The 27,295-nt window shown below is 52.2% G+C and overlaps 3 protein-coding genes across 6 annotated transcripts; all 3 read left to right on the top strand.

Annotated features, from left to right (window-relative positions):
- The first annotated feature begins 225 nt into the window (after window positions 1-225).
- Window positions 226-5,023, top strand: LOC109698681 (testisin-like). Its single transcript, XM_074060247.1, has 7 exons — window positions 226-410; window positions 540-697; window positions 798-812; window positions 1,056-1,221; window positions 1,875-2,158; window positions 4,308-4,462; window positions 4,766-5,023. Exons 1-7 carry the CDS (start codon window positions 226-228, stop codon window positions 5,021-5,023), a joined length of 1,221 nt encoding a protein of 406 aa, XP_073916348.1.
- A 510-nt stretch (window positions 5,024-5,533) lies between these two features.
- On the top strand, window positions 5,534-21,021 carry LOC109698680 (serine protease 41-like). The gene is made up of 4 exons (XM_074060246.1): window positions 5,534-5,612; window positions 6,146-6,291; window positions 12,287-12,725; window positions 16,979-21,021. Exons 1-4 carry the CDS (start codon window positions 5,534-5,536, stop codon window positions 17,185-17,187), a joined length of 873 nt encoding a protein of 290 aa, XP_073916347.1. The 3' UTR covers window positions 17,188-21,021.
- On the top strand, window positions 13,563-26,372 carry Zg16b (zymogen granule protein 16B). Of its 4 annotated transcripts, none has more exons than XM_074059173.1 (6): window positions 13,563-14,061; window positions 14,504-14,583; window positions 23,382-24,420; window positions 24,507-24,586; window positions 24,813-24,918; window positions 25,892-26,372. In XM_074059173.1, the coding sequence occupies exons 4-6, from the start codon at window positions 24,532-24,534 to the stop codon at window positions 26,223-26,225; spliced, it is 495 nt and encodes a 164-aa protein (XP_073915274.1). In that variant the 5' UTR covers window positions 13,563-14,061; window positions 14,504-14,583; window positions 23,382-24,420; window positions 24,507-24,531; the 3' UTR covers window positions 26,226-26,372. The 4 variants fall into 4 exon arrangements, with proteins under 4 accessions (XP_073915274.1, XP_073915273.1, XP_073915272.1 ...); XM_074059172.1 differs by having other exon boundaries at window positions 13,563-14,065; window positions 14,508-14,583; XM_074059171.1 differs by lacking the exon at window positions 13,563-14,061 and having other exon boundaries at window positions 14,210-14,583.
- Window positions 26,373-27,295: the final 923 nt, after the last annotated feature.

Raw genomic sequence — 27,295 nt, 5'->3', positions numbered from 1 at the left:
TGCTAGGCAGGTGTTCTACCACTTGAATCATTCTACCAGTCCTCTCAAAAATTTATTTTACAAAGGCAATCCACTGACAGTCTAAATTCTTGATATTAAAAAAAAAAAGATTCAACCCCTGCGGCCAGGGGTAGATTGGGAAGGTGAGGGGCCCAAGCCTGCTGCCAGCTCTAGGACGGATAAAGCCCACGACCCTCACTTTCAAAGAAAGTCCTGTGAAGGAACATGTTCCAGGTCCAGCCCAACAGGGCTAGGCCTCCGATCAGCAAGCAACCAGCACCTGCTAACGGCCTTTCCTGGGGGCTGCTGGCCAAGAGGCAGGGCCGTGGTCCTGGAGGAAGTGGTGGGGGCCATAAACGAGCAACACAATGGGCAGCCAGCACCCCTGGGCTCCAGACTAGAAAGGAGTCGTTAGGGTTCAAGGGGAGTGGTCTGACTTGTCCTTGTAGGACCCTGATCCCCAGCCACCCTTGGGCCCAGGGAGGCCAGGCTGGGAGAAGTGGTGGGCCAGGGCTGTCACCATGCTGCCTGTCCTCCAGGGGGCGCCGGCGAGTCCTGGAGCAGCAGGAAGCAGAGGGGGCGCCAGGTGCAGGAGAGGCGGCCATGGGGGCGCGCGGCGGGACCCTTCTGCTGCTGCTGCTGCTGCTGCTGGTGGTGGTGGCGGTGCTGGTGTCGTGCGTGAGACCCGAGAACCCGCGTGAGCTCAGGGGGAGCTGCTGGCCAAGCGGGGGTGCTGGGAGGATGGGGAGCATGGAGGTTTGGGGGAGCTCACCTTCTCCTCTCCTCTCCCCCAGAAGCGGACGTGCTCTCAGGTAAGGCGCCGACGTGCAAAGTGCGCTCCATCTGTTCCTCTCGCGCCAGGATCCAGAACTCAAAGTAACGGGGGCCCTCGGGCAGGGCCTGGCACCTGGGGACCACGTGGGGAGGCCCCAGAGACACCTCCTCCTTCCACCCGCAGGGACACGCGCGGGTCCCCGGGGAGCCCTGCCCTCCCTTCCCAGGGCCACATGGGCGGGCGTGGGCCTCCCTTACGCAGCTCGGTCCCGCCATCGCAGGGCCATGTGGCCACCGCACCGTGCCGTCGCGCGTGATTGGTGGAGAGGACTCCGAGCTCGGCCGCTGGCCATGGCAGGGGAGCCTGCGCCTATGGGGCACCCATTCCTGCGGAGCGAGCCTGCTGAACCGCCGCTGGGTGCTGACGGCTGCTCACTGCTTCGAATGGTGAGTCTGGGGCGCACGCCGGGGTGCGGTGGGCCCTGACCTTGGCCTGGGGGCCTCACCTGGACGCACATTTCAGGCGGATGCCATGTGGTGGTGTACGGCGTCTTAGGCTTGGCGGCAGCTGGCTAAACCCACGTGCATTTCCGTTCACCCTGTTCTGTTCTCTCCAGAATGTTCTTTCAGGACATTCTCGTGCACTTTTGGGTGTACTTTTTGGCCTCCTTCTATCTACTTGGGGATGTGTATCACAGGAGCGGGAGGCCTAGGCTGCCCTCTCCATAGCAGCTGTTTCACTCCACCTGCCCAGTGCCCCACACTAGCCCCCACCATTTGCTTAGTCTTTTAGGGGCTGCCCAGGGATCCCCTAGAAGACTGGGCTTAATTTCTGTTATTACTTGGGACAGCTCTGGAAGGGGACACGACCATTGAGAGCAGTCACCCTTCTGCTCCTTCCTTCACAGCGCCCTGGTTGGGGGACTTTGGTTGTGGCCTGTCAGGGCTCAGGTTTCTACAGGGGGCCATTTGGCCCAAAAGAAGGACTTGGTAATGGTGTCCAGGCTGAGCAAGTAGTAGCAGTCCCACTGTGTCACCTCAGGGAGGTGTGCTTAGGTGGCCTATTTGCAGGATCCCTCCGCTCTCTCCTCCCCTGCTAGGTCTGAGGATCCCGATGAGTGGACCGTCCAGTTTGGGGAACTGAGTGCCGTGCCATCTTTGTGGAACCTGCATGCCTACTACAATCGTTACCAAGTGGAGAATATCTTTGTGAGCCCCAAGTACCCAGGGACATATCCGTACGACATTGCACTGCTGAGGCTGTCTTCCTCTGTCACCTTCACTAAGGATATCCAGCCCATCTGCCTTCTGCCCTCCACATTCAAGTTTGAGAACCGGACTGACTGCTGGGTGACTGGCTGGGGAGACATCCAAGAGGAGACGAGTGAGACTGGGGACAGGTGGGCCTGGGGGGAGGAACACTATCCTTGTCCCCTGTTTCAGCCATACTAGGTCCAGCAGCCCCTTTCTGGTCTCTGGGGCACTGCTGAGCCCCTCTGCCTACCTGCTCTCCATTCTCTCCTCGTCTGCTTCTCTCCTTGTGCTGGCACCTACCCGGGCAGGAGCCAAATGTTCAGGTCCCTTCCCTTCCGGATGCCAGATGCTGGGGAGGCCATCTTGGCCAGTCATGCAGGGGGCCCGTAGAAGGGCTTTGACATTGCTTTATTTGTGTGTCATCCCACTGCAGCCACCCCATCAGGGAGTCTCCACTCAGGCTCCTCAGTGCCTTCTGCATGCACCACTGTTCTGGCTGCCTCTCCTGGAGAGCAGAGCCCTCTCTCCCCATAATTCCCAAGCCGTCCTCCTCCAACCTCCGCTCACTGCTGCAATTCCTCTGTTGGTCCTCAGGCAGCGTGACTTAGCACCTTCCTGTGTCTCTACGAGAATCCCCCAGAAGCACTGGACATAGCCTCCCTGGCAGCATCTCGATGCCTCCGGCTTCCCAGACCGGGCATGTTCTTTGTGCCTGGAATGGCGCTCCCCGCTGCTCCCTGGCCTGGCCATTGCTGCTCCATCCACTAATAGTAGGAGTGACAGATTTGGCTCCTCGCATGCATACTGTGTGCTTGGCCCTGTTCCAGGCTTGGGGCCCTGGTGTGATCAAGGCAAGAGCTCTGTTCCTCCTGCACTTACCTTCCAATGAGCCTGGGAGCACTTTCATACCCATTTTACAGTTGGAGGACATTGAATTATGGAAGTTGCCCAAGGCCCTAGAACTAGCAAATGGAGGAGAGGAGAGGGCCGGCATTCATTGGCTCGGTGGAGTAAGGGATGTCCCTAAGGTCACACAACAGGAGGGACAGAGAACTCAAATGTTCCATGTACCTCTAAGGTACAGGTTACTTCCCTTCTTTTAGAAGGGTCCCTGCTGCAAAGGACGAGTGGGTGTCAGCCAAGGGACAGCCAGGCTCACTTTGCTGCCTTTCCCTTCCTAGCCCAGGGCTGATAAGAGGGCTCTTCAAGCCCCCTGCTTCACCCTCGTTCTCACTGCATGGAAGGCAGGTAGGAGGCACTTCTGGAGCTCCCTCCCAACCCCCCACATTGGAGAAACTTTTGTCCTGCTGGGAGTTTTGTCTAACTGTGCCTCAGTTTCCTCATCTGTACAATAGGGTAATAAAAGTTCAGCCCTCCTAGGGTAGCTGTGAGGTTTAACAGAGTTAGTACCTAAGGTCTTAGAAGAGCTCTCAGTGTATCGGAAGCCCTGTCTATTCTACAAGTTAGCTCTGTGGTTGTCTGCAGCAGGGTCAAGTGATTATTGAGACCGAACATGCATGTGTTTACATCAGACTCTGACTTCTCTGGTGCCTTTTGGGAGGGAGGTTCTTTCCCCAGACCTGTTCCTTATCTGGGAGTGGACCCTGGTACCACCATATTCCAGGGGTGATAGAAGAGTCTTAAGAATGCATCGTACAACCCAGGTGCTGGTATCACACACGCTACTCAGGAGGCAGAGATCAGCAGGATCACAGTTCAAAGCCCGCCCCGGGCAAATAGTTCATGAGACCCTATCTTGAAAATTCCCAACATGAAAAAGGGCTGGCAGAGTGGCTTAAGTGGTAGAGAGCCTGTCTAGCAAGCGTGAGGCTCTCTCTGAGTTCAAACTCCAATACCATCACCAAAAAAAAAGCTCTTGCCTCCGGCTGGAAGCACCAAGATGTTACTGAGGACAGCAGCCAGTGGCTTTCCCGATAGTCTGGCACAGGGATACTGCAGCAGGATTTGCGAATGATAAAACCATCTCAGCCACCATAGCCCCTGCCCTGTGCGTGTTTTGGCTGAGGAATCTCTACTAGCTCAGGCAGGGGCTTCATGTGCATTCTACAGGTAGGGAAACTGAGTCTTAGGGGAGTACACTACATCCTATCCACCCACTGGGTCCTTATGTGATACTGTTGGTCACCCATGATGTGTTAAGTATGGGGCTGGAGCTGTGAGCTATTAAGAGAGATGGCTCAGACACTGCGAGTGCCCCAGCCTATTCATCCCTCCCCAGAGAGGAGGGTCAAGTTTCTCTGTCCTCCGTTCCACCACAGATCTGCCCTACCCCTACACTCTCCAGGAAGTACAGGTGGCAATCATCAACAACTCCATGTGTAACCACCTGTTCGAAAAGTCAGACTTCCGCATGAACATCTGGGGAGACATGGTCTGTGCTGGCAACCCTGAAGGCGGCAAGGATGCCTGCTTTGTAAGTGTCACAACCCCACTCCCACCCCTCTCCATGGTCTTGTGGGCCCAGCATCCCACCACTCCTAGCCCCAAGCCCAACAACAACCTGTCACATGGTCCCTCATTTGACCGCAGGCCAACCCCGAGATTTAGACTATGGCCCCACTTTGCAGGTACAGAAACTGAGGCTCAGGTTACTGTTGAGTGGAAGAGTAGGATTCCTACCCAGTCTGCTAGCTGCACAGTACTCCCTGCTTCCCCTCCCTCTCCATTGGCCTCACCTTTTCCACATCAGGCCAGGCTCACCCATGCCACTCTCTAGGGCGACTCAGGAGGACCCTTGGTCTGTGACCAGGACGGACTATGGTATCAGGTTGGAGTTGTAAGCTGGGGAGTGGGCTGTGGTCGGCCCAATCGGCCTGGAGTCTACACCAACGTCAGTCAGCACTTCAGCTGGATCCGAAGGACGATGATCAACAATGGCACCCCCAGGCCTGGCCCCTCCCCACTGCTGCTAGTCCTTATTGTGTCCTGGGCTCGCTGGCTCCTGGGGCCAGCCGAGCCCACCTGGCCTGTGTAGGTCAGAGCCCTCTGCTGAGTCCGGCTCCGGTCCACTGTGCCCTGTATGCTAATAAACATGTTTGAGCTAATCTTTCCACAGCATTCCTTGAACCCAAGGTGTTTCGTGGACACCTCTGCCTCACCCATGTCCAGTCCAGCTCAACCCAAGCCTGTCTCTGACCCGTAGCATTTTGCCTGTCTACATCAGCCACGTTTTGGTTGCTAATAACAGATCTCTCTCCCGTTAGTTCAACCAGAAAGAGGATTTATGGAAGGGTGGTCAGAGCTCCCGGGTGTCTTGGGGTGGGAAGACAAGCACCAGGTGCTCCTGTCTTACCATGGTCTCCCAAAGGCCACACTAGGAACAGACTTGGCTATTGGTGATTTATGGGGAGGTGAACTCCAGAAGCACAGGTGAGGAAGTGGGAAAGTGTTTGCAGAGCATGGATGATATGATCGTGGGCACCCGAAGCACAATCCTGCTGGGGTTCAGCACTGGTCCAATGACAACAAAGACACTGTCCCCAACATGGGTACAGGTGGTCCTCCGGTCACAGGTTGCTCCAGAGTTGAGCTGACCCCAGATGAGGCTGTCAGCACCTCGAGAGGTACTGCCGGGTGGGCAGCAGGACACATGCACCCTATCTGCTTCTCATCAGGACCCCTAACCCTAGTGTGGTCTCAGTGTGGCCAAGGGGCCCAACCAGCCAGTCAGCCCTGAGGGCACTGTGAACTGTTAAAGCAGACATGTGTCTTGCAAGATTCCCCAAATGCTGTGAGCGCAGAAGGCCAGAGATAGTTGGGCCAAATTGCTCCCCTTGTGCCACCCACATTCCTGCACCCCCTGAAAGCACACACCCCCTCTTCCTTGTGAGCCTGGGAAGAAGGTGGCAGAGGGGTTCTGATTTCCCAAACCTGTGATGGAGGTAGTCACAAAGGATGCAGTCCCTACTCTGTACTGAAGCCCCCTTTCCTTCCCACACATCCCTTGCTCAGAGATTGAAAGTCCCCTGGGGATAAGTTCATGGTAATACCCACTACCATGTTCTAGAACTATGAAGCCACCCCTCTTCTTCTCCTCACTGCCTGCAGCGCAGAGTGAGGGGTATTGGGTGGTCCTGCCTGTCTCTGGCCTTTACAGAAACTGTTCCATCTGTCTGGAACGCACCCCCACTTCAGATGTGGCCTCCTGCCCAGTTTGCTGCTCTGCTGGACCCCACCCTCCTGCACCTCACACGCTTTTCCCCCTTCATCCCACACATCAGTTTGTCTTCCCGTGTGGCTTGGGTGAGGTTTTCCCACTGGACGGCCCTCAGCCTTTAGTAGTCATGGGCTCGGAGGTGGCTTTGGTACAGTCTGGCTGGGCCTGCACCTGGCTTAGTCTCGTGGGTTTTGCATCTGGCTCTAGCAGGGGTCCCTCTGCTGTCTACTCAACACGGGGGCGCTGGCGATGACTCCACACTCCATGCAATGGGCTAAGGGGATCTCACTCCTGGCCGTTGTGTCAGGTCAGCTGCTGGGAATGAATGAAGGAGAGAGGGTAGAGAGAAAGCAAACCCAAGGGAGTACCTTCGACTACATAACTCCCCTCCTCCCCTGGAACCCAGGCAGCACCAGTCAGGGACAGGGGCTGTCCTTGCTCTCTCTGTTGAAGTGTTGACAACCAGAACAAGCGAGCAGAGTCTGCCCCAGGGGGGTCTGGAAGGGAAATCCAGGGACCTACGTCTCCCTGGGGCACTGGGACAGGAGTTCAGCACTGATAGAGCCCTATTAAATAAATACTATTAAGGCATTCTTCATGTCAATGGTAAGCCTTTATTGGAAGCACCCTTTTTATTACTATTTTTGATGATACTGGGTTTGAAGTTGGGGCCTTGCACTTGCTAGGTAGGCACACTACCCCTTGAGCCACTCCACCAGCCCTTTTGTGTGATGGTTTTTTTGAGACAGGATCTTATGAACTATTTGCATCGAGCTGGCTTCAAACTGCAATCCTCCTGATCTCTGCCTCCTGAGTAGCTAAGGTTACAGACGTGAGCCACTGGCACCTAGTTATAAGCACCCCTTTTCATGCTTGTTTTTTCTATAAATAAGTTAAAATGTTGGGGTGATTTGACTCCTTAATTGACAGCTGTTAGAGCCTTCCCGGGTGCTCTGGCTGCTTTGACAGAAGGACTGTTAGCCAAGCAGCCAGGCGGACTGCTGCTTTGAGCAAAATCACTCCACAGACGCCTTGAAGCCTCGGTCAGCCATGGTTGCTTGCAGCCAAAGCACAACTCTGGCTTCTCTTCCCAGCCACCACTTGTTTCAAACAACTTGTGCCAGTCTCTGCCATCACAAGCCTTGGTCACTTCTAGATGACCCTGCAGACATTTCCACCCAAGCGAGAGACAGAGCACTTCTCCCACGGCCCAGCAAGGCCTGAAATTGGTGCAACACAGTTCCCATTTGCGTGAAGGTCTGCTGTGATTGGTGCAGACAACATTGCCCCACCCCTTTCTGGTATAGAAGCCGCCGGTCAGCGTCACCCAGGAGAAAGTATCCTGGACTGCCCCCTGGTGGTGTAGCCTTAGGCCCAAGAAGAGGCTGCTCTTGCTTTTGCTTCTTGCTTTTGCTTTTTATCATTAGCAGAGTGAGTTGAACTGGTAAAATGGAGAGAAGACAGTGGAAGCAGCAGCAGCCCTAGCAGTGAGCAAGCCTGTAATCCTAGCTACTCAGGAGACAGAGATCAGGAGCACTGCAGTTCAAAGCCAGCCCCGGCAAATAGTTCAAGAGACCCTATCTCAAAAAAACCCCTTCATGAGGACAGGTAAGACACCTAAAAAACTAGCTAGCATTTGTTGCCCTTAACGCAGAGAAACTAAAGCAGATACCTTAAAAGCAACTGAGGCCAATAGGAAAAGGGGAACAGGTACTAGAGAAAAGGTTAGATCAAAAAGAATTAACCTAGAAGGTAACACCCACGCACAGGAAATCAATGTGAGTCAACTCCCTGTATAGCTATCCTTATCTCAACCAGCAAAACCCCTTGTTCCTTCCAATTATTGCTTATACTCTCTCTTCAACAAAATTAGAGATATGGGCAAAATAGTTTCTGCTGGGTATTGAGGTGGGGGAGAGGGAGGGGGCGGAGTGGGTGGTAAGGGAGGGGGTGGGGGCAGGGGGGAGAAATGACCCAAGCCTTGTATGCACATATGAATAATAAAAGAAAAATGAAAAAAAAAAAAAACCCTTCACAAGACAGGGCTGGTAGAGTGGCTCAAGTGGTAGACCACCTGCCTAGTCGGTGTGAGGTCCTGAGTTCAAGCCCAGTACTGCAAGGAAAAAAAAAAAAAAAGGCAGTAGCAATGGGAAGACAGCTTAGGCGTTCCAGAGGGTGGCTGGGGCAGGAACACTGGGGACCATAGGCAACAGAGGCTGTACGGAATGTTTCCAGAGAGTTTTCCAAGCCTTAAGGGCCAAGGGTCTCAGATACCCAGGCCTACGGGCCCTAATACTAGCTGCTGTCAGAGGCTGATAGGCCCGAGAGCTGGTAGGTGGCACTTGTCGCTGAGGGGTGGAGGGTTCCAGGACCTGAGGTCTGTACCAGAGGACTGTATGGCACTGCCTCTTGCTGTTTACTGCTGGAAGCTGAGGATTACAAGAGCTGCCAAGGATAGGGGCATTGGTGGTTAAGGCCCAGGGCAATGAACCTCTACGCTGAGTGCTTTTTTTTTGTGGTACTGGGGTTTGAACTCAGAGCCTCGCACTTGCTATGCAAGACTTTACCACCTGAGCCACTCCAGCCGCCTCTTGCCCTGCATGCTCAGAGCCATACGTCTCTGGCTTTGAAAGCCTGGAGCAAAAGGCACCGAGCTCTCAGGTTTTGGAGTTGTGAGTCTTGGGGTCCACCAGTCCAGTCTCAAGGCCTTGGGCGCTCAAGGCACAGATTGCCAGCACTGGCAGAGCTTCTCGCCTACCCACAAATCATCTCCAGGTAGAGCAAAATAGCCACAGCCACACATTGGTAACAGTCCAGACGTTACCAATACTCTGCCAGAAAAGGGGTCCTGGCCAGCTCACCTCCTTGCCCAGCAACCCCCTCCCTTCCAGCGTCAGGGACCGTCTCCTCGCTGAGACTCTCTTCCTCTTCCCACCTGATGTGCCTCTTCCCATCTGGGGCAGGTGCCCAGATAGCCAAAGGCAGAAGGAGGCAGGTTCTGGTCTTCTTCAGAGACCAACACACGTGTACAGGGCTCCCTCACAGCCCAGTGAGAGCTCTTCCCCACTCCCATGCTTTCTGCTATTCTCACCAGCCCCAGCACAACCTCCTAGGCTGGCAAAATGAGGTGGGAGTGTGGCTCCAGGCCCTAAGCACAGCCTCCACCCAAAAGTGCTAAACTTTAGCTAAGCCTCAGGTGACAGAGAACCATGGAGGCTGTAATACACGTGAAGCACACTGCTGTCTCCTAACACACGTCCTCATTTGTCATAGCTGGGAGCTGTGTGCCAGCTTAGGCCAGTGGGGCATGGGTAAGTCCCCAGTACCTGTGTTCCTGCCAGCATCTGTCCAAGGACAAGGTGACAAGGAGTTCGAATCAAACAGCACTCTGGATTGGCTGCCAAACCTAGGCTCAATAGTCCTCCTCCAGCTCCTGTCTCTCCCATTCCCTATATCCTACCTGAATCCTGTCTTATGTCATTGTCACTCGTGGGGGACAGGCTGGGAGGGAGAGTTGGGGGGTTGTTGCTCTCTAGAAGGGCTCCAGGAAGGAGGGTGAGTAGGATGGCAGGGAGACCAGTTCCATGTAGCAGGTGATGGGGTCAGAATTCCAGATACTCCAGGAAGGAGGAAGGTGACTGCAGTTGTGGCAGTCTCCTTGCCTCGCCCTGGTTGGGGCTGAACGCCTGTCCTCCAGCCTTGGGTGGGGTCTAAGCTTCCTACACTACTCAACTACAGGGGCCCTGGCCTCTCCATGATATGAATGGTCTGGAATCCTTACCAGACCCTGGGACCACTGGCCCTAGAATCACAGAACCCACCTTTTATTGGTGCTGGCCCAGTGTACTGTGTGCTTGGCGTTGTTCAAACGAGGGGACACAGTCCTCACCTTGCTCACTGGGGTGGAGGACCTGCCTGAGCCCCACAGGGACAAAGACAGGACATTCCACCTCCCCTGTCCTGAAGCAGCAGCACCCCAGGCGGTGTATGTAAAATACCCCTGTGCTTCAAACCTGAGGCCACTAGCCTTGGATCCTAGCCCTCTGATATTAAAATGTCTGTATCTTTCATAATGAGTGCAATTTTTCACTGATGTATTTTTAATTAATTTCTTTTGGTGGTACTGGGGTTTGAACTCAGGGCTTCACACTTGTGAGGCAGGCGTTTTACCTCTTGAGACACCCTCCAGACTGATGTATTTTTAATTTAAAAAAAAAAGAAAAATTTAGAAAGAAATGGAAAAAAAATTGGCCTGGCGGGATAGCACGTGCTTGTCTTTGAAGCTAGAAGGGTAGAGATAGGAGGTCGTAGTCTGAGGTTGGTCTGAACAAAGCATGAGACCCTACCGAAGAAAAGCAAACTAGAAACAAAAAGGACTGGGCTGTGGTTTCAGTGGCAGAGCGCTTAATTTAGCTAGCCTGAGGCCCTGAGTTCAATCCCCTAGTCCTACCCCCAAAAAAATCCCCTCTTCTGGCATGTAAACTTGCACTCACTAGATATACGTGCTGCGTATTTGCAGAAGTCTGAAGGAGGATCGCAATTCTAAACCAGCCACAGGCAAGATAAGATAAGATAAGGTCTCTGGATAAGTGTTCAGATAGACATGGCAGCCCAGGGGACTGAAGTCAGGGCCTCCGTTGCCGGACAAGTCCTCTACCACTCAAGTCACGCCCGGTCTGTGTTAGGGACAGTCAAAGCGCAGAAAATGCTCCTTCAACCTCAGACCTCACAGTCCACCACAGTTCCCAGGCTGCAGGCAGACACCTGGAGCCCATGGGGACAACACAACTCACCCCACTTCCTCACTGCTGCTCATGGGACCCGAGAGCCTGCCTTGCTCTTTGGCTCTTCACACTCCTTATTTGACTTCATTTTAACGTTGTTTATGGTGGAAAAATAGGGTTAGGGTTGGGGTTGGGGTTAGACGAGCGTAGCCGAGTCAAAGAGCACCAGCCCTGTCTCCGGCTTGAGCAATGGTCGATGTAGACAAATGCTGGCGTTCTCCATCCTCTCTGGTGCACTCACCTTTCCAAAGTTGAGCTCCAAATTCTGAGCTTTCACCTCACTTTCTCCTCAAGCTTAGCAATTCATTCTGTAGCTATGTGCATTTTAGTATTCAGCCCTTCTGCTAAAAACATTTCATTTCTGCAGTAATAGTTCTCATTTCTAAATGTTGTCTTTTCCCACATGATTCTCTTTTTTAAATTCTCTTGGTGGTACTGGGATTTGAACTCAGGACTTTCTACTTGCTAGGCAGGTGCTCTACCACTTGAGTCATTCCGTAGCCATTTTTCCCTTTAGTTATTTATTTTTGCCCAGGGACGGTGTCCTCCATGATCCTCCTACCTGTGGATTCCGCATAGCTTGTATTACAAGCGTACGCCCCCACACAGCTTGTTGGTTGAATGGAGTCTCACTAACTTTCTGGCTGGGCTGGCCTCAAACCACGATCCTCCCTGTCTCTGCCTCCCTAGTAGCTGAGATTACAGGTGTCAGCCACCACACCCAGCATTTTCCCCACATAATCCTTGTTTGATGCTTGCACACCCCTCTCAAGTCTTTCCGATAAATCTGAGATAGAAGTTCCCAGTTGTCTGCTGTTCCGTGAATCATCTCAGTTTCTGGGGTCAGAGTGGGTCATTCTAATAGCGCCTTCTGGTGCACGGTGGCTTCTCCTAGGGGTTCTCTTCATCTCGGTTGTGCTGCACCAGGTTAACTGAGCAGGATCAGGATATGCACATCCAGCACAGTCCAAGAAAGCACGGGTCCTTGCCGGGCACCTTTTGGTATGTTATCCCCTTCCCCAGATGTCACCACCATATCACAGCCCTTGTTCCACCTTCCCATGGCTCCATGCCACAAGTGACAGAGGTCAGGGCTGCTCACCTGGCCTGGACAGCTCTCTCCAGAGCTTCTGTTTCAGTCACCCTGTCCAGGACCCCACACAGGACACCTCATCTGCTCAGTCCAGTTTGGCCTACACAGGAGTGTCCCAGAGGACTGGCCTGGATTTCTGTGTCCTTAGACAGTTCTGGGAGTTGACAAGTCCACCTGGGTCAACCACTCTCCTGCTCCTCCCAGGTTGCGGACTTTGGTTGTGGCCTGTCTGGTGGTAATGGCGTCCAGGATGAGCAAGTATTAGCGACAGTCCCACTGTGTCACCTCAGGGAGGAGCACAGGTGTGCTCAGGAGGCCAGCCCTCCCCCCAGGGCCCTGACCACTCTCTCCTCACCTGCCAGGTCCCGTGATCCACGTAAGTGGACTGTCCAGCTTGGGGAGCTGACTTCCAAGCCAACTCGCTGGAACCTGCAGGCCTACCACAACCGGTACAGGGTGGAGGACATCATCTCGAACCCCCTAGCCAGAGGGGTGCTGAGTGACATCGCCCTGCTGAAGCTGGCCTCCTCTGTCACCTACAGCAGGAACATCCAGCCTGTCTGTGTCCTGTCTTCCACCTTCATGTTCCAGCACCGGCCGGACTGCTGGGTGACCGGCTGGGGGGCGCTCAGTGAGAATAAGAGTGAGGCTGGGGACCGATGGGGTGGCATGAGGTTGGGCCAGCCACTACCCTTATCCCCTGTTCCGGCCACACCTGGCCCAGCTACACTTGGCCCAGCAGCTCCTCCCTGGTCGCTGAGGCACTGTTGAGCCCTTTGCCGGCCTCCTCACCATTCTGTCATCTGCTCTTGCTGATTCCTGCCAGCACGGGTGTCAACTGCTCAGTTCCCTTCCCTTTCAGACAGGGTGTGGCCAGAAGCCAAAAATGGTAGGGAGGCCCGGTGGCCTTGGCCTGGTTTCTTGGGGGTGGGGGAGGCAGGGTGCAGGGCCGCTGCCCAGGAGGGCCTCAAACACTGATATCCTTACAGTGAGATGTAATTCATAACCATAAGATTTCAAAGCAGTGTAAAATTTACCTTTCAGCGATTCCTAGCATTGTTGTGGCCCTCCCCGTATCTATTTACAGAACTCTTTTGCACACCTCTTTTCAGTTATTTTAGGTATATATTTAGGAGGGCAATTTCTGGGTATTTCTGTGTTGAACCTCCTTTGAGACACCAAACAGTGTTGCCAAGCAGCTGTTTGATTTTTTACATTTGCATCAACAATGACAGTTATGATTTTTCCCCATCATGTTTTAGTTTCCAGATTTTTTTTTTTTTTTTGAGACAGGTCTTAGCCCAGGCCCAGACTAGCCAGAACTCCCAGTACCGTGTTGACCAGCAGAGGTGAACACAGGCGGCCTTGCCTTGTTCCTGATCTTAAGGGAAAGCTTTTAGCGTGTCACCATTGAGCAAGAGTGTAGCTCTGGGCTGTTCATGTGTGGCCTTTATTATCCGTTCCTGGTCTGCTGGCCCGTTTTTCTTTTATGGTGAAAAGGTATTGAGTTTTGTTTTTCTGATGGCAAAGTGTGTTGAATTCTGTGCAGTGCTTTTTCTGCATCAACTGAGATGATCTGTGTTTATTTTCTTCATTCTGTTCATGCGTGTGCCACACTGACTGTCAAATGTGGAACCATCCTGCCCGCCTGGGATGAGCTATGCCTGGTTGCAGAATGTAGTCCCTTTAATATGCGGATGGACACAGTTTGCTGGCATTTTGCTGAAGGTTTTTGCATGTGTCCTCGGGAGGGGCATTGGCTTCCAGTTTTCTTTTTTGGTTGCTGTGTCTTTGTTTGACTTTTGTCTCAGGGTCACTCTGCCCTCAGAATGAGTCCGAGATGTTTTCTTCTGTTCTCTTTTTAGGAAGAACTCAAGAAGAATTGGTATTAGTTTTTTGTCAAATCTCAGAAATCACCAGGAAGCGCTCTGATTCTGAGTTTCCTTTGTTGGGAGATCTTTGATTACTGGCTCTTTATTGTAGGTCTTTTTGAATTTTCTTTTTCTTGTGCGTCTTTTTGGTCGTGTGTGAGTCTTGCCGGATTTCCGTAGCATTGTGGGTAGCTAATTTGCTGGCATACATCTAGGTGCTACTTCCTTGTTTTCCTTTTCACCACTTTCATCACCATTTGCCCTGACCTTTCAAAGAACCAACTTTGGTTTCATTAATTTTCTCTGTTGTTTTTTCTTTCTAGGTTGTTTTTTTTTTTTTTTCCACCAGTGTGCTTCTTATTTCCTTTTGTCTTCTAGCCTCGGGTTAAGTTTGTTCTTTTTCTAGTTCATTAGAATGTAAACTGAAGCTATTGATTTGAGATTTCCCCCTTTCTTAATGTAGACATCAGCAGCTATCAGTTTCCTCCTGGGAGCTGCTTTGGCTGCATCCCATATGTTTGGATGTGCAATGTGTTCCTTTTTGTTTCAGACAGACTCTCGCTGTGTAGTCCAGGCTGGCCTTGAACTCATGATCCCCTTGCATCAGCCTCACAAGTGCTGGAATTACAGGTATGCACCTCCATGACCGCTTAATTTTCATTCATCTCAAAGTATATTCTAATTTTCCATGTGATTTTCTTTGGCCCATTGGTCATTTAAGAGTGTGTTCCTCAGTTTTTACATATTCGTGGACTTTCCAGTCTTCCTCTGATCTCTAGTCTCATTTCCTTGTGGTCAGTAAAGGCATTTGGTATGATGTCTATGTTTTATAATGTTTTGTGACTCATTTTGAGACCTGAAATATGTTGTATTCTAGTGACTATCGTACATGTGCTTCAAAAGATCGCATATTTTGTTACTGTCCCAGTGGTCTGTTCTTTATGTGTCTTGACATATATTTCACTTACAGTGCTCTCCACAGCTTCAAATTTTTATCGATCTTCTATTTGCTTTTTCTTGTTATTAAAATGTGGAATTGAAGTCTGACATTTTATAGAACTTTCTATTATTCCCACCAATTCTGTCAATTTTGCTTTACATATTTGGAGCTATTTATTTAGCTATTTATTTATTTGGAGGTATGGGATTTGAACTCAGGGCCTCACACTTGCTAGGCAGGGGCTCTACCACTTGAGCCATGCTGCCAGCCCTGTTTTGTGTTGGGCTTTTTCACAATTTGTGAAAGGATCTCAAAATTTGCCTGGGGTTGGCTTTGAACTGTGATCCTCCTGGTCTTTGCCTCCTGAGTAGCTAGGATTACAGGTGTGAGCCACTGGTGCAACTGTGTTATATTTTTCTGAGGATTGGACTGTATTTTCCATGTAAATTGTTCTTCTTTGACTTTGCAACAAGCGCTGATTTAAAGGTTATTTGTAGGATGTTAGTTTAATAACCTTAGCTCGCTTTCGGTTACTATTTGCATGGCCAGCCTTTCCTGTCAGCCTGTGGGTGTCTTTGGACCTTAAGTGAATCTTTTATGGATGCCATGTTTGAATCCTGTGTTTTTAAGTCACTTTGCCAAGCTCTGTTTTTTATTTGGAGCATTCAATCCACTTACTTTATAAGATACTATTGATCGGACAAGAATTGCTTGTACTATTTTGTTATTTATTTTCTATATCATGTGCTATATCTTTTTAGTATCTATAGCTACCTCATAATGTTTCATGTCTCATTTGCTCATTTTGTATTTGACTGGTGTTTTTTAGGGAACCATATTGATTCCCTTCTCATTACCTTTACTGGATATTTATTTATTTTCTTGGTTTCCTTCACTTCTTTTTGGCTGTACTAGGGATTTAAGTCAGGGTCTCACTCTTAATAGCACTTTAGCTTGCCCCCTCATCCCTTATTGCTTTACTTTAATTTCAGGTAGGGTCTCTCACTTTTGCCCAGGGTAGTTTCGGACTCCAACCCTCCCACCTGGGCCTCTAGCATGGCTTAGATTGCAGGCATGTACCACCATTCCCAGTTCCACTTTCTGGTTTTTTTTTATCGACATTTACAGTGTTATTCATTTTGTAAACCTTAACACAGATTTATAATTATGGTTTTATGCATTTGGGGGGGCAATGCTCTGGATTGAACCCAGGGCCTTGTGATGCCAGGCAAACGCTCTCTGCTGAGTTACACCTCAGCCCCATGCATTTGTCTTTTACAATGGGTCAGAAATAAAGAGGAGTTAAAAGCCAAAACTCCAATACAACTGGCTTTTACATTTACCTGTGCAGTGACCTTTACCAGAGCTCCTTGTTTCTTTGTATGACTGAGTTACTGTCTGGCATCTTACGTCTCAGCCCGAAGGACCCCCTTTTCCATTTTCTGCAGGACTCATCTACTAGTGATGACCCTCCCAGCTCCTCATTTCTCATTCATTTGTCAAGGACACTTTGCTATGATATAGAATTCTTGTGTGACTTGTTTCCCCGTTGGCTTTACACAAATGTTTCCCTGCTTTCTGGCCTCCCTGGTTTCTGAAGAGAAGCTGGCTGTTGATCTTGCTGGAGGTCCCTTGAACTCATGACTCGCTTCTCTCTCTTGCTGCTTGCCATTTTCTGACTTTGCCTTCCATGGTTGATTACAACGTGCTCAGTGTGGATCTGTGTGTTTGTCCTCCTTGGAATTTTTTCAACTTCCTGAATCTCTAGTTTGTCTTTCATCAAAGTTTGGAATTTTTGTCCTGGACCCCGCAACCCCAAACCACCTCTTAGTGTCTCCCTAGTGTGCTTTGGCTAAGGCATCTCTCCACGGGTGCACTCGGACCTCCACCTCATCGTACATGTAGGGAAACCAAGTCTCGGGCACTGCAACACCTGTGTACTGTTTGGTCCTTCTGTGATATCGCACCTCATCCACAATGATCACCAGGGACATCGCCACCACCGCCAGGTGTGTCTCCCCTCCTTCTCCTGCCCAGAGGGTAGAGGAAAAACTAATATGTGTTCTGTCTCTGTCCTACCCTCAGAACCTTTGCCACCACCTTACCTCCTCCGGGAAGTGCAGGTCGCCATCCTAAACACCACCAGGTGCAGGGACCTGTTCAGGATACCCTCTCCACTCAGTGTAATCAATAACGACACGATTTGCGCTGGTTCTGAGGATGGCAGCGTAGACACCTGCAGTGTGAGTGTTCCCATCCCACCAGGAAGCCCCCCTCCAACTCAGGGCCTGTGAGCAGTCTCTATGTCCCCCCGCAACCCACCTTAGGGCTCATTCATGAGAAGTCAGTTGCAGTCCTTAATTATCCAGTCCATAAAACAGACTTCTCATTTTCCATTAATGGTGCCTCCTCGACCATCCCTGCAGCCCCAGGAGGTGGAGACAGTGGCCCCACTTTGCAGATACGGAAGCTGAGCTGGGTACCTCAAGGATTCACACCTGGTTCTCCAGTTCCACACCTCCCCCTTCTGCTGTGGACTCCCCTGTCTCCTCCTGCCCCACCCCAAGCTGAACTCATCCATACCACTCCCCAAGGTGACTCAGGAGGACCTTTGATCTATGACAGGATAGACTATACTATCAGGCTGGACTCATGAGCTGGGGAGACGGGTGGTCAGCCCAACTGTCCTGAGTTTACACTGATGTCAGTTTTTTCTTCCCCTGGATCCAGTTGCTCATGTTGCACAGTGCACTCAGGTCAGACTCTTCACTGCCTTTTCTGTTCTTCACTCTGTCCTGTGCTTTGCTACTCCTGGGACTGATCTGTGTCCCCAGAGCCTGTGTGGATGCTGGCGTACTGTCATATGTGCCTGAGATTTGGGCATCAGGGTCAGGTGGGGCCAGCCTGCTGTACCAGGCTCCTGTCCTCCTCTCTGTCCCATTTGTTAAAAAATGTTGTACATATTCAAATCGTTCCCTTGTAGAGCCTGATGGGAATACAGTGGTTTTCTGAACACCTCCCTCTGTTCATCCATGACCTGAAAAACTCCATTCGTTCAACCAGAAAGATAATTTATGGAAGGGCAGAGTTCCTGGGTGTCTGGGGGCTGGGAAGACTGGGGATGCAGGTACCAAGGAGCATCCCAGTGTGTCCCATCACACAGTGCCAGATGCTGGGACCAGGACTTGGCTGTAGGTGGTTTATTTGGGAGGTGAACCCCGGAAGCACAGGTGAGGAAGTAGAGAGAGAGGCAAGGAAGCAAACAGTTTAGCGTGGATGTTATAATTGTGGGCAGCTGTGGCACAATCCTTCTGGGGCCTCAGCACTGGCCCAGTGAGGACAAGGACATCATGGATGGGCATTGTCTCCTGGACCTCTACTCCCACCTCAACATCGATGCATGGTGGTCCTGTGGTCACGGGGTACTCCAGAGCTGAGTTGAACCCAGATGAGGCTATTAGCGCCTGGAGAGCTGCAGCAGCACCTAAAGGTGGTCACCTGGGGCAGCAGGACATATTCACTCTGCCTTCCCCTCATCGGGGCCCCTGACCTCAGCCTCAGTGTGGCCAAAGGGGCTCATCCAGCCAGGCGGCCTTGGGGTTCTGTGAACTATAAAGCAGACATGTGTCTTGCAAAATTCCCCAAATGCTGTGAGCACAGGAGGCTGGAGATGGTCTGATCGGATGTCTCCTTTGTGCCACCCACATCCTGCTTCATGGAAATTATACTCCCCAAGCTGTGAACCTGGGAGAAAGAGGTGGGCAGATTCCATCTCTCTAAAACTGGGCATGGGCTGCCACCTGTGCTGTCTTCCAGCCCTGTAGGTCATGTCAGTTGTTGAGTAGGCAATGAAGGGCAGGTGGGGTTGCAAGTCTCCCTACTTGCAGCAGAGAGGGCCTTGACCCAGTGGGTGCGTTGTCCCTCGATCTCTGGGGGTGCTGTACATGGGGACAGAGAAGGCCCTGTTTTGTGAGGAGGTCTTGCTGATCACTCAGAGGAGGACAGAGACAGAAGCCAATGGGGAGCTCTGAGCTGGGGATTGTGACTACAGTCCATGTGGCCGTTTCCAGGAAAAGGAGGTGAGCTGTAACCCTTCTTAAGTTTGTGTCTGGGGACTGCCTGATGGCAATGGGTGGATGGTGGCTAAAGAGAATGTATCAGAGACAATAGGCAGTTCACAGCCCAAGTGACCCTTGTGGGTGTGAGGAGAGACCAGTGCCGCATGGTTCAGGGACATCTGGAGGTGTGGGGACCAAGAAGAGGCCTTTCTGACTGGAGGAGCTAATGCGGCGCTTTCAGGGTGGGGGTGAGAGTGTGGGCCCCAGTATAGAGAAGCTGTGGTCTGTGATTGTGCAGGGGTCTGGAGGAGCCGTGGTAGCTATGGTCGGTGCTAAGATGGAGGTAGGAATACTTCTAGACGTTTGAGTGTCATTTCTCTTTCTCTGGGCAGTAGCGAAGGAGCTGAGTTCAGGACCTTTTTCTCAGTCTGAGGCCTGGGGCCATCGCAATGGAGTTGTACGGTGGAGTAGAGGCACAGGGTAGCCAGATCATGTCAGAGACCAAAGGCAAGTTCACAGTCCAGTGTCCCCCTCCCTCCCCACTGCAGGGCTTCCCGCCTCACAGCCACCTCACCTCCTATGACTAGTTTACCTTTTGTTGTTGTTGTTGGTATTGGGGTTTGAACTCAGCGCCTCATGCCTGCTAGGCAGGTGCTCTACCACTTGAGCCACTCCATCAGCCCTCCTATGACTAGCTTAGCTGCTGTACCCCAACTCCAAAGCACCAGGGAGGTCCCCATACACCCACAGCCAAAGGTGGAGGTACGCTAGGCCTGCATGGGGCCAGCACCCTGTCCTCCTGCTGAGATCAGCTCTGATGTGAAGGTTTGTGTCCTGCCAGACTCGTACGTTGAAGTTTTGACCCCCAATGTGACAGTATTGGGGATAGAGCCTTTGGAGATAAGTAGGTTTAGATGAAATCATGAGAGCGGGGACCCAGGGTGGAGTTCAGCCCTTACAAGAGTAAGAAGAGATGGGTGCACATTTCACTCTCCCTTCCATGTGGGGACACAGAGAGAGGCAACCATCTGACTTTAAGCCAGGAAACAACCACCACTAGGACCTGCATCTGTCTTCTTCAAAGCCCTGAGTCTTGGGCCTCTATCCTCCTAAATAAGCAGCTCTTGTTGAGCCAGGCAGCCTGCGGTGTTTTTATCAGAGCAGCCTGAACTCACTAAGCCACGAAGTAACAAATGGCTGAGCCCTGGCAGCCTGGGAGTTCAGAACCCCGGAACCCTGAGGCCCTCTATTTGAAACCTGGATATAGTTTATTTTCAACAATTGCAGTAATGGAATATTAATTACATTAATATTGATAAATGATTAGGCAAAAATGGGTGGTGTGTTTCAGTTTTCCAGTAAAGGTGTTGAGTTTTTCAAGGGAAGAGTATAGATAAAGTGGTTTGTCCAGAGCACGGCACCCAACAGAAATGGAGTAGAACTGTTTCAGGAATGCAAAGATGAATTGCCTTCCCCCTCCGCAGTTGCCCTTGGGTGCCTTTTCCTGGGTTGGGGGGGGCAGGGGAGCTCATTCCCTAGCGGCAACCACTCAGGGACAAATCCATGCATAAGGGCTAGCCCCAAGCCAGGGGCAATGGCTCATACCTGTAATCCCAGCTACACGGGAAGTATAAATAGGAAGAAAGAAGCCCAGGCCTGTCCAGGCATAAATTTGAGACCCTATCCCAAAAATAACTAAAGCAAAAAGTCCTGGGGTATGGTTCAAGTGGTGGAGCACCTATTGTCAAACACAAGGCCCTGAAATCAGTCCCCAGCATCTCTCTCACACACACACACACACACACACACACACACACACACACAGATACACACCCACGCACAGGTATGTCCCTTTGCTTCTGATCAGTTCCCTCCCCATACCAACAGTCTCTCCCCTGTGGTGAGGCTACCTTCCAGCTTCACTGGATTCAGTCTAGCCAGTATGGCCTAAGACCAGAGCCAGGAATTCAGACTCTAGCCTCCAACTGAGGCTGGAGACTTCTCATAGAGTGCAGGCTGGTTATCCAGCTGCAGCTGTGAGTGGGCTACAGATGAAGAACTGAGGGTCTTCTCAAGCCTCACACTCAGAGGGCGGGAAGAAAGAACTGAGGGTCTTCTCAAGCCTCACACTCAGAGGGCGGGAAGACCAGGGCTTTGTCTCCTGAACCAGCTCCTGACAAGGGCTGACAGCCCAAGACCTATTCTGCTGTAGGAGAAGGCCTCATTGTTCTGTTTCCTGGCAGAGTGCAGGCTGAGCTGTGGCCAAGGCAGGGAATAAGTGTTCAGTAAATCCTCCCTCTTGAGGACCTCTGATCCCAATGACAAAGGGCCTGTGTTGAGTGCTCCTGTGTGTGGGCTCAGGGCCAGCAGTTGAGTCTAGGTGGCTGGAGGGTACAGGGTGAAGCTTCTCCAAGACCAGGGCCTCCCACCCCCACACATGGCAAATGGATGTCGTTGTGCCTGCTCCTATGTATAGGGGCTTCTGGGGAAGTGTGTGTGTTTGGGGACACTTGCACGAGCACACGTGGGCATTTTGACATGACATGACTGTGTGTCTGTTGTTACCAATGAGCACCCTATGAAAATGTGCTTTGCAGGGGGAATAGCGGTGCACTCAGAAGGCTGAGAAAGGAAGATCATAAGTTTGAGACCAGCCTGGGCTACATAGCAAGACCCTGTCTCAAAAAAACCAAAATAGCCAAGTGAGGTGGTTCATGACTAGAGCTACCTGGGAGATGTGGAATAGAGAGATGGATGGTGGTTTGAGACCAGCTGGGGGCTGGTGGAGTGCTTAGCAAGCATGAGGCCCTGAGTTCAAGCCCCTAAGCCCCAGTGAGGGAGAGAGAGAGAGAGAGAGAGAGAGAGAGAAGGAAGGAAGGAAGAGAAAGAAAGAGAGAGAGAAAGAAAGAGCTTCTAACACTCAATTGGGCAAGTGCCATCATCCTCTCTGGCCAGGCTGGCAATTGTCTCTTGCTTCAATCCCATCTCCTCTCCAGGAGGTGCTTCCTAGAGTCCGGGCTCAGACAGACCCTGCTTCTGGCACCTGGACTGGCAACAAACCCGCACAAGTGCCCTCAGGCTGGGCTGGGAGAGAACACAAGCCCCCTTTGTGTGGCCTCCCTGGCCCCTGCCTCCAGGAGCAGAGACTGCCAAGAGCTTAGGCTCTTCCGCCTCCATCTCCCCAAAGGTTCCTCCTGGGCCCCGGGAGGAGTTCTCCTGCCGTGTCCCCAGCCCATCCTCCATTGCCTCTGCAGTGCAGCTGGAGCTGTGAGGGGGGTTGGGAGGATGGGTGCTGACCTCGGCAGCATTGGTCAGTTGGGGCCTGAACCCCAGTGAGCCTCCCCGAGAGAGAGCGCAAGGCCCACAACCAAGGGCATTGTGGGGGCAGAAGCGTCTCCGCCTGGCCCCAACTGAAGGCTGCTTACTGAGCAGAGCTCCTTTCCCTCGACGCTGTCCAGCCAACACCGTGGCACGAAGTCGTTTGTTCTAGGACAGGGATGGGCGTCTTCAGGACAGGCTTTGTGTGAGGAGAGTATAATTGTTGGCTCTGTGAGCAGAAAGGCCTCTGCCATGAGCTGTCTACACGGCTTGTGTGGTGTGAAAGCAGCCATGGAGGCACGTGAGCACTTTCATACATTTGACTGGGGGACAGTGGCATCTGAGTTTTATAAAATTTTCATGTGCCACGAAATCTTGTTCTCCTTTTGAATTTTTCTACTGATTTTAACGTGTGAAACGCATTCTTGGCTCACCCTCGGCACAGGACACACCTTGCTCGGGTCATGGGCGTCCCAGCTGGTCCTGCTGCCACTTCTCTACTGCCAGCACCCCTTCCAGAACCTGTCTGTACACATGCAGAGTCATTCTCTGTGACCCTTTTTCTTGGGAGCACTAGACACACTGATCTGCACCTAGCTGGGTGTGGGTCTTCACTCCTTCCCACACCTCCGCAGTGTCCCAGTGTGGTGGTCACCACTGTGTGTGTCCTCAGCCATCTCTAGATAGATGTGCCTGTTAGTTCAGGTCCTTTGTACTTTCCTGAGAAAGGCCCTTGTACAGCTGCCCACACACAGCATCGGCTTAGGCATCCTGGTCCTTATGGAGAATCTGGGTGGATTGTCACGCCACCCTATTATTACCTACATACAACAATGAAATGGTTGACCACAGAGGGACCAAAGGCCCCCTAAATGAGGTCCCCCCTAGAGAGTAGGAAGTTCTCAAGTAGAAAGCTCTCTGACTCAAGTCAGACTCTCACTTAATGGTCACAACCCTGTGGTGATTTGCAAAGGTCAGAACTCCTGGGGACAGCCTTGCCTTCAGCCTGTCACAGTGACCAGTTGTCCAAATGACACGCATGGGGCTTCCCTGGACTTGCTCTCATTCCTCCTCCCCTCCATCATTACCCTACACCCTCGCTTCTTCTCCAGACCCCGGGTCCTTTCCAATGAAGTGGTTTTGGATCCTTCCAAATCTTTGAGGTAAGCGCCTCCCTTCTCAGGTTAGTGTCTGAGCAGAACAGTGTGACCCAAACAGGAGTCTGTGTGGAATCTGTGCGCATCTTTTGTGAGGGGCCGAGTGAGACAAATGTGATGAGATAGAAAGGGCATGGGGACTGTGACACCAGCGGGCTGCCCAGGACCCAAGCTCCAGAGAAGCGTCCGTCATGGTCCGCATAAAGGTAGGTCTCTTGGCTTGACTCCCAGTTCTCATGACCCCGGGGTGGCCAGGACACTTCCTGTCCCCAGTCCTCTGCCTCCATCATGGTACCAGCCATACCTCGTGTGTCCTTCTGGCCCATGGCTCCTGAGCACCTTCACACTGTTCATCCCCAACTATGTCCAAATCCAGCACAGAGGAAAGACCACAGACACCTGAATGACAGGCCTAGGGACCAGTGTTGAGGTGCCTCTTGCCCCTGGTACAGGGCACAAAGAGCTAGACCATCTGCCTGGGCTCTCTGGGGTCAGCAGGGACCCGTGGGCTCCAGAAGTCCCCAGACCCCAGGTGCTTTCAGGTTGGATGAGGCCCTGAACCAGACTCTGTGCAAGGCAGGGCCCAGGCTGCACAGAGCTTCTGAGGACACATGCCCTGTCTCCACCACGTGGGTCAAAACCTACCTGGCGAAGGGCTCTGGGCAAATCTCTAACACCTCTGAAGTCAAGATCAGTCTAGATGCCCATTATAAAGAACTTAGAGATGACAGTGAAATAAATACCTGTCACTGTCCCCAGCCATGTTTGTGTAGGCTGCAGGGCCAAGTCAGCAAACATAGCATGTCCGGGAGCCTCCCCATGAAAGCTCTGGGGACTCCCCCAGGAAGATCGCCCACTGCCCAGCTCCTTCCTGTCCCCCTGGTGGCCCCTGGCTCCTTCCTTCTGGACAGGGGCCCAAGCCTTAGGAGCATATAAGGGGCAGATGAAGGACACCCGGCACAAGTCTCCAGGACAGACTCTCCTAGTCAGTCAGGTAAGGTGCTTGGCTCCCATGGATGGCCCAGGGAGGTTGGGCTTGGTCCCCTTCTGGGAATCAGTTCCCTCCTCTTCTCCCCCCAGAGCCTTGGACTCGAGACCAGAAGTCATGCTGCTACTGCTGACTCTTGCTCTCCTGGGGAGCACTAGCAGCCTGCCAAGGAGTGAGTCTGGTTGGGTCTGCCCCTCTCCAGTCCATCTTCCCGGTGGCCACCCTTGCCTCCCTCTATCCAGGAGACCCAGGGACTTTCCCCAGCCCTTGTCACAGACTAAGTCTAGTCCCAGGGCCACCCTATCTGCCTTTGGGATGGGGCCCACTGTTTCGGGACGAGACTGACGGTGTCCATGTGACTGTGTGGGTTTTCTCCTCCTTGCTTCTCATCCACACAGAGTTCTATGGATCTACGTGCGGCACCTACTTCTGTACCACCTCATCCAGTGGCGATGACCTGAAGGGGCTTCGGATATCCAGAAATGCTGTGGGCCGGCTTTTAAAGTGAGTGGGCATCATGGTCCCACGTGGCCTGAGTCTTCCTATGGTCTTGGTCCATTTATGGCCTCTTCTCCCAACATCCCCACCCGGCTCCTAACAGCATTTTGAGGCCACTTGATCTCTGGGGTCACAGAGCCACCAGCTGCTCCTTTTCGACTCGTCCCTCTCCCCAGCCAATTCCTCTCCTGCTCACAGTCCCACTTCTTCTTGACTCCACCTGTAAGGTCTTGCCTTTGCCTCCGGTTAATCAAAGAGGGTTGACGATGTTTCTCTTTTCAACCCAAACTCAACCAAAAATGGCTCTCAGTTCCAATGCCTGATGGGAGAATCAGGGGAAGGTCTGTCAGTTAGGGAAAAAGAGGAAAGGAGGTGAGAGTCTGAGTGGATTACTGATTGAATATTAGTGACCAGAAGTATAAGAGGCAGAGAGTCCAAGGACAGTCGCCTAGTATCGGCGTATCCCTGCTCGAGGCTTGGGGTGGATCGTTGTCCTGCCCTTAGTGAGCGCTGGGGACGTGAGAAAGAGACAGTAGCACAGGAGACACAGTGTGGGCAGCACGAGCTGGGGACCTTGGGAGGCTCTGGGACAGCATCAAGGTGAGCAGGATGGGGGTGCAGGTAAGACCAGCTGTGCAGGACACGTGGGTGTGTAGAAGGCACCTGCTCCCCAGCAGCCTTGCTCACTTAGAGGGGCTCAGGCTGAGGAAGTCCACCTTTGGCAAGGGACAGCTCCCATAACCGAGACACATGCCAGCAAGCCACCCCTCCTGAGGGGTCGCAATCACCTAACCCTGCTTGAAGACTGAGTCCCAGAGAGACAAGGCCATGAGCACAAGGTCACAGAACCTGAAGGTGGCTGAGCAAGGGACTGAGACCACTGTGTCCCAAGAAGCCACAGTGGAGCAGGGGAGGGACACTGAGGAAGCTGGGTCACCCCGGATCCGGGCGGATGTTCATAGCTTCCCTTCACTCCCAGCATCCAGGCAAAATATGGGAACTGCTGGGGTCCCATGTACGGTGTTCGAGGTGGGAACAGCCTACAGTTCGAGCTGTGGTCTGATGAATTCATCACCTCCATCCAAGGCTCAAGCCTAGTGAATGTGCGGAATGTGATTGTGACGACCGACGAGGGACGTAATTACTGGTTTGGGAAGACCGTCGGAGAGGAGTTTTCTGACTTCCCCTACAAAAGAGGCCAGGTGCTCAAGGGCATCTGTGGCTTTTATGACCTCGCCGGCATAAAGAACCTTGGCTTTGAGTGGGGTGATCCCCAAGTGAACTCAACCAATACACAATGTTACAACCAATAACCAAACTGAAGACGCTCCTCCCGGGCCCTGTGCAGATCACCTGGCCACCCAGCTGAGGCTGTCAGGTAGAGGTGTTGCCGGGACTGGGGTAACTGGGTTGGCTCTTTGCGTCTGATTCCTCCAATAAATAAACCTTCTGCAAGAACAGCATCTCCAGGCATGATCCTTGGGTCTGAGGGACCACAACCCCTGGGTGGAGCCAAGAACTAAATGAGGGGTGGGCAGAGATGGACTCTGCTGAGGAGTTGGGGCCAGTCTGCAAAGACCTGAGCCAATCCCACGATCTCTGAGGACTCAAGCCTCCAAGGCTATTCCTCCCCCATGACCCTTCCTGGTCAGGATCAGCTCCAGGCTTCTCTGAGTGTGCCGGGGACCTCGAGGAAGTCACTCACTCAGTCATTCACTCAGCAAACATTTGCCAAGGCCTTGTTCACATCATTGCTTCCCCAGGCACTGGGGGATAAAGAAGGGCCAAGTGTCCAGGTGAGGATCTGGACTCCCTGGTGGGGGACAAATACATAAGCAGATGGTGACAATTTGCTGTGGTGTCTGCATTGACAGGGACATATGCTGGTCAATGTGTGAGTGTACTTCAGGGAAGGCTTCCTGGAGGAGGTGGTATCTGAGTTAAGTCTTAAAAGGATGAGGGAGAATCAGCAAATCAGCTGAGTGGAGACCCAGGCAGAGGCAAGGGTCACAGAGCTCAGGACAGAGCTCTGCCTGCGCTCCTGCTCATGTCCATCTAAGGATGGGATTTCCATGGTCCCCATCTGCAAAGTAAGGAAACCAAGGCACAGAGGGCAAAGTAACTTGTCCTGGGTTACTTAACACTAAGTGGCAGAGTTGGGGTCCAGCAGTGAAGTCTGGGCCCCAAACCCCAGGCCAAGGTAAAGATTTCCTGAACAATCCTCATCCATCTGAACAAGATACACACTGACATTTTTTCTCTATGCTTTTATATTTATTTAATTTATAATGCTGATCGAGAGTCCCAGTAACCTGAGTTCTGGGAGACAAAATTCAGGGAATCCACAACCTCGGGTGGGGACATTTTTCTCCTCTTTATTAGT

This window comes from Castor canadensis, chromosome 17 (assembly GCF_047511655.1).
Source record: "Castor canadensis chromosome 17, mCasCan1.hap1v2, whole genome shotgun sequence".
Lineage (NCBI taxonomy): Eukaryota > Metazoa > Chordata > Mammalia > Rodentia > Castoridae > Castor > Castor canadensis.
This window is presented reverse-complemented; position numbering and strand designations above follow the sequence as displayed.